This window comes from Mesoplodon bidens (genome assembly GCF_964165515.1).
Source record: "Mesoplodon bidens genome assembly, chromosome: 19".
NCBI lineage: Eukaryota > Metazoa > Chordata > Mammalia > Artiodactyla > Ziphiidae > Mesoplodon > Mesoplodon bidens.
The window spans coordinates 27,665,399-27,676,477 of NC_138179.1; the positions used below are offsets into that span (position 1 = coordinate 27,665,399).

The 11,079-nt window shown below is 49.9% G+C and overlaps 1 protein-coding gene across 1 annotated transcript in view; it reads right to left on the reverse strand.

Annotated features, from left to right (window-relative positions):
- FBXW10B (F-box and WD repeat domain containing 10B) overlaps positions 1–6,563 on the reverse strand; it is a 30,073-nt gene extending 23,510 nt beyond the window's left edge. Inside the window, exons 1-5 of the mRNA XM_081219282.1 lie at positions 5,772–6,563; positions 3,652–3,828; positions 2,413–2,616; positions 2,183–2,310; positions 1,367–1,489 (exon numbers count right to left, since the gene is read on the reverse strand). Coding sequence (XP_081075408.1) covers positions 1,367–1,489; positions 2,183–2,310; positions 2,413–2,616; positions 3,652–3,828; positions 5,772–6,273 — 1,134 coding nt within the window. The 5' untranslated portion in view covers positions 6,274–6,563. The remainder of the gene's footprint in view (positions 1–1,366; positions 1,490–2,182; positions 2,311–2,412; positions 2,617–3,651; positions 3,829–5,771) is intronic.
- Positions 6,564–11,079: the final 4,516 nt, after the last annotated feature.

The following is an 11,079-nucleotide window of genomic DNA, read 5'->3' on the forward strand; positions in this document are numbered from 1 at the left end:
CACAAATGTGTTTTCTTGGGCCCATGTAGTTTTGGGGGTTTTTTTAATGCTTTTAATTGGCTGCCAGTATTAAAGAAAAGAAGGAGCTGTGCCATGATAATTCAGATTTCTCACTTCCCTTGAAAGCTCAGGCGGCCTGGGAAGCCGGGGTGCACAGTCTCCCATGGCAATGCTCAGGTGGACCTCAGTAGTGACTGGGCCCCCCAGAGTCACCACGGTCCCATCATCCTGCTGCCCTCCCCGCCCCCCTCCCTCCTTTGTGTGACCAGAACGGCCTCTATAGACATAAGAACTGGACCCTTCTCTTTCTCAACTTCTAATTGAAACTGAACAGTCTTCCTATGGAAAGCTACAGTCTGACCACCCTTGTTAAGTATCCTTTTGGGGCCCATTGAATAGATTTCAAAATAGAAGGCCCTTGAGCAGAGAGGAGGGGGCAGGAGTCCACTGGTCTGGTGAACGACCACCACGGCTGAATGGGCAGAACCCAGAGCTCAGAGTCTTCCATCTGAGACACGATACTTTTTTTGTTAGTGCCCGAGGTTTTGTAGAGAGGTCTGAGACTAAGTAACGCTCTCCTCCGTCCTAGAACCAGAACGAACCTGGAAGTGAGAGGTCGGAAAGCTTAATTCATTCAGGACCCTGGACATTTGGGGACGGCCCTAGCCCTGCCCTCATGTCCTCAATCCCGAGCGACAGACCCCCCTGCAGCCTCTCAATGCAGGGACAGAGGTGGTGAGGAAAACCCCAGCGATCCTGACATTGCTCCTGGCTCTGAGCTCCCCGCTACATGACAGATGCCATGGACACAGGACCTGACGTGGGAGCTGCAGTCAGGAAGAACCCTGAGAAGACAACCAAATCAGCCCCCTCGTTTAACAGAAGAGGTAGTTAAGGCTTAAGGAGAGAAAGTCACTCGCTTAAGGACACACAGCACCCAACTGTGGTCTCCCTTAGGGAATGTTGCCTCCCATACCCTATCCATATGCTCTATCCTACATCCTCCCATATCCGACATCCATATGCTCTATCCTACACCCTCCCATATCCTACATTCATATGCCCCATCCTACATCTCCCATATCCTACATTCGTATGCCCCATCCTACATCTCCCATATCCGACATCCATATGCTCTATCCTACATCCTCCCATATCCTACATTCATATGCCCCATCCTACATCTCCCATATCCTACATTCATATGCCCCATCCTACATCTCCCATATCCTACATCCATATGCTCTATCCTACATCCTCCCATATCCGACATCCATATGTGAGGGCCGAGTCTGGACTTCAGCCTTCAATGGCCAGTTGGAAAGGACGCCCACAGTCACTTGGCCCAAGTGCCATCAGAACCCACCTTCGTTCTCAGTTTCCATTTCTGATTTTTCACACATAGGTGCTTCCCGTCATCTGCCATCTTAGGAACTGGGACAGTAATCTTGTTGGCGTAATTAGGGTCTATTCCCCTGGTGTAGGACCCCTGAGGGAAAAGAACCGAAAATGGCTACTCTTACATCTTGCACTCCAAGAGGAGGGGAAAAACCAGTGCTTGGCAAGATCTGAAAGATGGGTAAGTTCTGTGCAAGGAAGGCCTGGGCCTGGCCAGCTAGGCCAGTGGTGCGTGTAGACTGGCTGAAGGAGAGTAACGCCCACCAAACATCCGGAGAGGGACCAGCAAGGATGGTGGGCGGTTCCCAGATTCCAGCATGTCCCCTGGCTGAAGGCCTCCTCTCCCTCTGCTGGGAAAAATCCAAGCTACCAGGAACCCATGATTTAGGGTCAGGCTTCTGGCAAGAAACAGAAGTATAAATGCCAGAGGTGGTTACTATCCAGGGAAAACTGCATTTTAACCTAAAAAAATACTTTGTGGCTCTGTAAACATCTGTGTACATGAAGCTTTCTTATATTGCACAAGCTGCAATATGGTTCCCTGGGGAAAGTTCCCTGCTCTGTGAGGCTCTGGAAAGGCTCTGCCTCTGTCTTCCCAAGAGGTTTCTATACGTGTCATCCCTGCTAGATGCACCAACAAGGGGAGAGTAAATGGGGATATCGGGAGTCCGGACAAAAAGGCAGTTGAGGAAGCAGCAGGAGGCCAGCTCAGGGTCTACCGCAGACAGAAAGGCTGGTGCAGACATGAGGCTGGTCTACAGCTGTCCCCTCCCAAAGAAAGTACCTGCAGTAAGGTGATCTGGTGCTGGATGAAAGCGTGCATGGACAGGTCAGTCTTGACCTGCTGCACCAGCACTGCCCAGTGCTGGCTCACGAACACACACCTCTTCAGGCTGTTCTTATCCAGCATACCTGGAAAACAAGAGGTGGACCTGGGGACCTCCCAAATGCGCTGCAGTGGTGGCAGGCGGGGAGGGGGGGGTCTTGATAAATCCCCCAACAGACCCCGCGTACTGAGGATATACTTGGAGAGATGGACCGGCAGGTGACGGATGAAGTCGCGGTATCTGCTGACCCCAGAAGACAGCTCTCTGACGGCCTCCAGATCCACCAGCACATCGGCAGCGGGGGCCGAGCCTGCTTTGGACACGCTGGCTTTTTCAGAAGACAGCCTATTCATCTCGGAAGTATACTGGAGTGAACTCTTCCACTGTCCTTCTAGAGGAAAGCCAGAGAAGGGGGCACGGTTGGGGCATCTTTGGGGTGACTCCGGGCCGAGAGCAAGTCCTTGCCAAAAGCTGTCCCCCAAAACAGAGCTCATCAGGGTCTACCCTGAGGCCACCGGGGTTTGGTCATTTCTTCTGCCAAAATGAAAATAGAGCTTCCCCAACCAAACGCACAAGCAGTTTTCAACGTTCCCAGCTCAAGTCGATGTCTGTGGCATCAAAACTGCCCTGCTGGTGAAATGGCATGGTGTCTGGAGTTTCCTCTAAATGAGCCCAACAAGAAAAAGTCTCAATTTCAAAAGAGGGGGATGGAGGAAATAAGATTGGTAAAATGGTGATAATTATTGAGGCTGGATGATGGTTATGTGGGTAATGATTACACTATTCTACCTACTTTTGAAACTTGAAAATTTCTGTATAAAAAGCGTTCCTGAATCTATGTTTTGTGTTTCCCGTAATTATTCTGTGTATATGTCTTGCTTCAAAAACCAAGTGAGGACAGCCTTAAGGTCAGGGCCCAATTCCCCACTGCTTTTGTTTCCACCTCAAGACTGAATCCAATGCTGAAAAAATAGCTCCTGGTGGGTTGGGTTCTGGAGGTGCCCCTCCCCATATCCCCACACACCAGAGGTCAGGGGCTAGACCGAGAGATTCCGGCCTGGGGCAGAAGGGGACTTAAGGTCACATCGACTGATTTTATTTTATCTTTTGGCCACGCCCCACATTATGTGGGATCTTAGCTCCCCAACCAGGGATCGAACCCGCACCCCCTGCAGGGGAAGCACAGAGTCTTAACCACTGGACTGCCAGGGAAGTCCCACACTGACTGATTTTAATCCTTGTTTCTCCCCTTACCAGATGTGGGATTAAATGAGGGAATAAATTTCACAGAGCCCAATCCACTTTGTAGGTGACAAGTGAATGTTAGTTGCCCAACTCTGTCCTCCCTAGATACGGCCGCCCTACCAGCCCCTCCATCTCCACGGGACTCCCTCCCCATCGGCTTTCTTCCTACCAGCGGACTTACCAGTAGTGGCTGCTCCCCACCACACATTTTCGTGCAAGCTTGCTTCTCCTGTAGTTTTGGACAACGGGAAGGATGTGTGCCCGGGTCTGGCTGCCCAGCAGACTTGTGAGGTCTCGCACGGGGCCATGTTGGCTTTCTCAGGGACGAAAAACAAATCCTTGGAGTCTGGGTCGTTCCCTGAAAAACAAAAGGCCAAGATGAGCGGCTCTTTAGGCAGGTGTGTGGAGAGGAAGTGGTAGAGAGAGATGGTTTTATTTCTACTGGCTTCTTTTTAATCAACACAAAACGGACCAGGCCAGTTATGTCTGTTTTTATTTGGGACCTCTGAGTTTCTACGTAAAAATCACAGAAAGCCTCTGTTAGCCTTTGCCAGCCCACCTGCACTGCAAACTTCATCAGAGCTCTATATACATGAGGACAGAGAGAGAATGAGAGGGAGAGAGGGAGGGAAAGAGGAAGAGAGAGAGTGAGGAGCTGGAAGAGGGACTGCTTTTCTGAAGCTTTTGCGTCATGTTCTTCAATGATATGAATAAATGCCCTTGAGTCAAATTAGAAAATTCAATTTTTTTTCTTTCTTTTTGGCCGCACCACACAGCATGCAGAACTTCCCCCAGCAGGGATCGAACCAATGCCCCCTGCAGTAGAAGCACAGAGTCTTAACCACTGGATGACCAGGGAAGTCCTAGAAAATTTAATTTTTAAGAGAGAAGCTCCCCTAGGAAAAGGGGAAGGTTGCCACAACCTGTAACTGGACTTACACAACTTTTAATACAAGGAGCTGATTCCTGCGGTGGGTGAGGACCTGTGTGCACAGATGAGGCTACTCGAGACCTGCCACCCCTGTCCAGGGGCCAGCATTGCCCACGGGAGATGATCAGGACGGGGGCCTGGTTTTCAACCCCCCGACTGGGTGACCACGGCCGAATCACTGAGATTCCCTGAACTTCGACTTCCTTACCTATACAATGAAGGAGCTGGACTGATCAATCTCTAATCTAACTTATGGGATCCTCTGATTTTCTCCACCACTTCTTCATTCCAGATGACTATTCTTTTACTTCCTGGACACACCAAAAAAATCAAGGGCATATAACGGGATCTAACTGCCCCCAAGGCCACGTAGCTTTAAACTTTCCTGGGATTCTATGAGTCTGCCAACAGGACCACAAACCAGGTCTCGTGGACAACAGGAATTCCCTGCCCTCAAGAGCTCAACCTCTGAACCCCTCCATCTGACGCCCTCTCCCAGCCTTGTCCCAGTCTGCTAATCCTCTGCTTCTCGTACTGGACCCCCTGCAACCCCCAGCCCCTTACCTCCTTTCTGGTTGCTTTTGCTGCCCCAGTCCAACCGGCCAAACATTTCCAAGGCCTTGTCACCAACACCCTAGACCACCGGCTCTCAAAGTGAGGTCACCAGACCAGCATCAGCATCTGCTGGGAACTTGTTAGAAATACAGACTCGTGGCCCACATCACACCTGCTGGGTCAGGACCTTCCGGGGAGGACCCCAGCCACCTGGGTTTTAATAAGCCCTCCCAGTGATTCTGATACAAGCAACGATTGAGAACGCCTACCCCAGCCTTATTTGGCCCTTCCACTACCTCCAGCCTTGGATAAACTCCAAGTTGAGGTTGGATTTTATGTGCAAGCAAGGGATACAGTGGGATGAATGAAGGAAAGCCCTAGGTTTTGGCCTCTTGGCCTAGTTTCCGTGCAGTGCAAACTGAAGGGCAACACAACTCAGTAGCACCCCCCTTACCTCCTTCTCAAACCCGCTTCAATCCCTAACCCGCTAAAGCAGGAACCGCCCCAGCATTAAGTAGCAGAGGCGCAGACCAGCCACTTCTGGGCCTAAGGGATGCAGAAATCCCTTTGAAACGCCTGACAGTTGAAAGTTCCTTCTGCATTTGTCCTTTTATAATTTTCTAGACGGAAGTGACATTCAGCAGCTTCTCCTTTGGTCAACAGGATCGGGTGTCAGGACAAAGCGCTCTGTTCTGCAATCTGGAAGATCCCCATCTACCTAAGCTTGTCCATACCTCCCACTCCTTGACGGGCTCCTGAAGTCTGGCCTCCTGGTCTCTGAGGACCCTTAGGTCTCTACCTGTGGCCTCGCTCACCTGAGGCATCGTTCCGCCCTCTCAGAAACAGGACTCTGATGACATCAACAGCAGTGAGAAGTAACTCGGGGTCGCACATCTGCAGCAGCAAGAGTGTGTAATTCGCCTTCGTCCGGTAGCTGCTGTTCCCAAACCAGTACAAAATCTCCCTCATCTTCTGTTCCACCGTCTTGTCCAGCATTCGGTTCAAGGAGGACTTGACGATTTTCCCCTCCTTGCTGAGGTTGACCCGGGACCTGTGGTAGATAAAATCCTTCCCCTGCGTGGTCTGAAGGATATTTTGAAAATAGTGTAACAAATACAAGCTATCCAGCTGCTGCAGGATGCTGACCAGAAACCTCCTCTGGGACATCTTGCTCACCCTGCGGAACCACTCTTTGGTGGAGAAGATCTTCCAGGCCAGGACACACGTCTCACACTTCTGGCACATGGGGACAGAATTGTTCCCCTTCTCACATCGAAAATAAGGGGCATTCTTGAGCCTCGATTCCATGTTTTCCATGGTCCCGAGATGACCAGCTCATTTTATCCTTGCCGGTTGTCAACTGCATCAAACCCCAGAGGAACAGGAGAGGCTGATAAGTATCCCAATGGAGCCTTTTCAAATGTGAACATCTCCCAAAGAAAAAGGAAACTGCTGCAGTGGACAGAAAGCTGCTCTCCCCAGAAACTGCCGTTGACTCTGGGTTTCCGTACTGACCTCCTAGGAAACATGCCTTTACCGTAAATCTCCTAAGCCTGGCGCTGCTCAGGGGGAGGCAGTTGCTGTATATTCTGAAAGAGCTGGTCATGTCGTTTCTAGAACAACAGGAAGAGAGGTAGTCAAATTTAAATAATGTACGCACCCCTTTCAAAGGGGGAAAAAAATATTGTGGAGCCTGGTCTTGAGCTTCCATTGTTGCTGTTCGTGAGTGACTTTTAAATATTTGTGAATATGAAATCAGATGGAAACGTCTGTGTATGGCTGTTTGGTTAGACTGATCTTGAATATGTTTACAGTCATCTTCTTAACTCATCATCAAAGTGAAAACACAAATGTTTAATATATATTTGTTACTTAACTGCTTCAGAAGGTTAACCAGAAACCTCTGCAGGGAAAACTCCCTAGTGGAAAAAAATGTCTGTGGGCCTGAGAATATATTTGGGGACTTGCGGCCTCAATCACACACCAACCCAGGTATCGGGAGGAAGCACAGCTGAGCGGAGTGTGGGGTCTGGGGTCAGACTCCTGGGTTTGGACCCCAGCCCAGCTGCTCACTAGCTCTGTGAACACGGGCACATTACTTAACCCTTTATGCTTCAGTCTCCTCACCTGTAAAATGGAAACAACAGTAGTTCCTACTTCAGAGGCAGTGTGAGGATGAAATGGGGTATTATATGCAAAGCACTTAGAAGACTGCCTGGTGCATATTCAGCCCTCAATAAATGCTAACTACCGTCCTATTGTCATCAGTATTATGGTCATTGGGATCATTATCCTGGGCAGCCAGATAATCAATGTCCACTATGATGTTTAGACATGCGTATGTACAGACATTGAGATGCATGGGAAGAAACAGTATGTGTGGAGCTTTTAAAAGAAAAATGACATGACAATGACTTACCTGTTTCATGAGATCATTACCATTTAGCACTGGCTTGTGATCCACTCAGAAGTGGTGCCTTGGGCCATTACAGCCAAACATGTGAGCACACATGGCCCTCGGGGCCCCCAAAAGATGGTCAGTGATGACCCAGAAGGAGACCAGGGGCTCACTGAGATTTCCAAAACTTTTTAGTAACAAAAGCCTGTTTGCAAATTATATCTTCTGTAAAAACGCAACATGCAACATAGACATAGTGATAGTCTATTAGTACAAATTTATAAGTTCAAAAGTTGACTTGTTAGCAGCGCAGTTGTTGAGAGCAAGGGGGCTATTCTGAAGACAAAACCTTGACACCTGAGCCCAAAGATGACAGACATTGTCTTACACCAGCTTCAGACTCCACACAATTTAAATTAGCAGCAGCTCCAGAGAACCCAGTCCACAGAAAACAGCTTGAAAATCACTCCTAAATGCTGACATACTCAGAATGAAGTGTCTACAAATAATTTTCAAAAGGTCTGAGAAAAATATGCACACACACACACACACATTACACACATATTCAGTGTGTGTATGTGTATACACAGAGAGAAAGAGAGCCCAAATGCAACAAACTGCTCATAATCAGTGAATGTGCGTGAAGAGCACATGAGTGTTCATCATTCTATTCTTTCAGCTTTTCACAGGTTTGAAATTTTTCAAAATAACTCATAAAGCTATACTGCTAAATTAGGAAAAATGACTGTAATAGACTACTACCTAACCATAGCCCCTCAGCTCACCACCGCAGCCAAACTGGCCTTGCAAACGTAGGACAACACAGAAAAGAGTTTTGAGGACACACTGAGACAACTCTACTTCAGGTGGGACCAGGTTCACACACTGATTCTGGTACCAAGGAGCTGGATGATCATGAGCTCCCTGCCTGGCTTCTCTGAGCCTCAGTTTCTCCATCTTACTGATGATGAGGAAGGAGGAGATGAAGGCAGGTGATGAAAATTACGCTACCTTCTAGTATCAGATCAAATGTGTGAAGCCAGTTGCCTCTGCTCTTGGTGTTGTTATTACCACCCCGGATTAAAGCAAAAGGTTGGCAATACCATGAGCACGTCTAGCGCCCACATCTGGTGACCGGGCACCGATAGAGAAAGGCAGCGTAAGTCATCGCTGGGTTGTTCGGCCGTGAAGGTCTTGTAAAGAGTTGGGATGGGGACAGGAACTAGGCCGGGAAGGAGATCAGTGCTAACAGCTCAAGCTCCTCTGTCTGACAGATGCCTGGAGAAAAGGCCAGAGTGGATTAACATCTCACCCACCAGGAAGGCCAGACAGAGGAGGGAGGCCCAAAGCACCTGAGTACATAAGGGGGCACATTACCCCCAGAAATGCTACAAGCTGAAAATACAATAGCTTGTTCCTAAAGGTCCAAATAAATTAGGATTTTAATCTGTGAAGCTGACATACTTCAAGGGAGCAGTTTTACAATCCAACTCAGCCTTGGAGTCAGAGATTGGCTGGAATCCTGCTGCTTTCTTACTAGGGCTGTGGCCTTGGGCAAGCCCCTCGGCCCCTCTGGGACCCCATCTCTCCTCCTCTGTAGAGGATGTGTGATCACCAGTGCCCTGCAGGGTGTCGTAGGGTGAGGCTTACATTCGTTAGTGTAACTAAGCCTGGTGGTTACTTCTGCTGCCGCCGCATCCCACACACAGGTGTGAGCACGCACACACGTGCACACACTGAATGTCAGACAGCTCAGGAGGGCAACTGGAGCCATTTGAGATCGGGTGTTAGAGTTTAGAATGTGACCTTGGCGGATGGCGGAATGCAACGGCCTGATGGGTAAGCCAATGGTGGGGAAGTGGCGCCGGTGGTACCCAAAGAGGTAGGCGGGCAAACAGGTCTCGGTGGAGTAAGACCCAGGAGGGGAAAACACTTCTCAGAGGAAAGCTTTGGGGCTGAGACGTACATCTGGAGATTTCTCAGATACCCAGGCTACGAGCAGCCTGCAGCCTCCATGCAGTCCCCGAGCTTCCTTCTGCCCTTTGCATTGTTTTGTTCATGATTCTGATTAAAGCCTATACCACCCCAAATCTTCACCTCCTTTACCCGCCCCCTGCATGGTGTAGCGAGCCCCAGAAGGCATGGCTGCTGTACCCCCATCGGCTCCGCTGTCCTGCCCAACGACGTGCACCTGAGGTTCTGCTGGTTCCCACCCAGCACCTGACCTGGGTCAGATGGCGGGAAATCAGGGAAGGGCTCAGGCTGCAGAGCAGGAGGGTCTCGGCTATGGAGCAGCAAACATACCTCCACCCCGCGACTCACTTGCCGCCCTCGGCTGCCCGCCTCTGTAGATGGAGATCATGAGTCCACCTCGCTCACAGGCGGGTGATGTGTTTGCAAAGGCACTTGATCACATGGTAAAAGCTGTACTAGGATCGTTCTCAAAAGGAAAGGGGGGAAAACCATCGTGTTTGAGCCACTGCCTGCCCATCAGGTGGTGTCACACTTGTTGGCAAAGTTAACTGAGACAAGTCTTCGTTCCTGAGAAATTGTGGAGTTTCCAGTTGCCATTTGCCCTTTGGTTTAAAGAGAAGCAGGTAGGGAACGAGGGCATTGGCTAGAAATGTCTCGCTCTCCGGGAAGGGGAGAAACACGAGAGCACAGAAAAGTTTGACCTGGCTGACATGGCCGGGTCCTCAAGGAGATCGGGTGACTTCCTGCTTGTTCGGGAACTCGCGGGCACTTGCTATAGGTATGAAGGGGGGAACAGATTCAAGTGAGTAGATGGGGCAGACAGAGGCTCTCAAACCCAAGCCTGCATCAGAACCCCCAGAGGCCTTGTTAAAACACTGCCCCAGAGCTTCTGATTCAGCGGGTCTGGCTGACGCCCGAGAATTTGCTTTTCTAGTAAGTTCCCAGGTGGTGCCAATGCTGCTGGTCAGGAAGCCACACTCTGAGAGCCACTGATGTTCATGTCTCAGAACCTGTGAACGTAACCTCGTTTTAGAAATAAACACAAACGTTTTTTTCAAAATGTCCTACTGAGCATCCTTGACCAAGTTTTGCCTCTCTGAGCTGCCAAGCTTTTCATTTTAATTCCATAAAACAGGGAAAATATTACCTATCTCACAGGACTGCAAAGATTAAATGAGGTAAGAAATGGGGAATGCCCTCAAAATGCCAAAGCCCTCCTTACTCATCATTAACTTTAAAAACCTAAGCTTTTTATTTTTTTTAATTTTTTTTTCCCCCAGTACGCGGGCCTCTCACTGTTGTGGCCTCTCCCATTTGCGGAGCACAGGCTCCGGACGTGCAGGCTCAGCGGCCATGGCTCACGGGCCCAGCCGCTCCGCGGCATGTGGGATCCTCCCGGACCGGGGCACGAACCCGTGTCCCCTGCATCAGCAGGCGGACTCTCAACCACTGCGCCACCAGGGAAGCCCTTAATTTTTATTTTTTGCCGGCGTCGCAAGGCAGGCGAGATCCTAGCTCCCTGACCAGGGAGCAAACCAGAGCCCCCCAACCCCGCAGTGGAAGCGTGGAGTCTGAACCACTGGACCGCCAGGGAAGTCCCCAAACCTAAGCTTTTTAGAGGAAACCCGAGGGCCTCAGCAAAACTTCAGTGAAGGAACGCGGTAGCCAGCGGTGGGTGTTAAGAGGAAAGAGGATCCAGAACCTCTGGAATGTCTGATCAGCTGCATCTGCTATTATATGTTCCTGTCTAT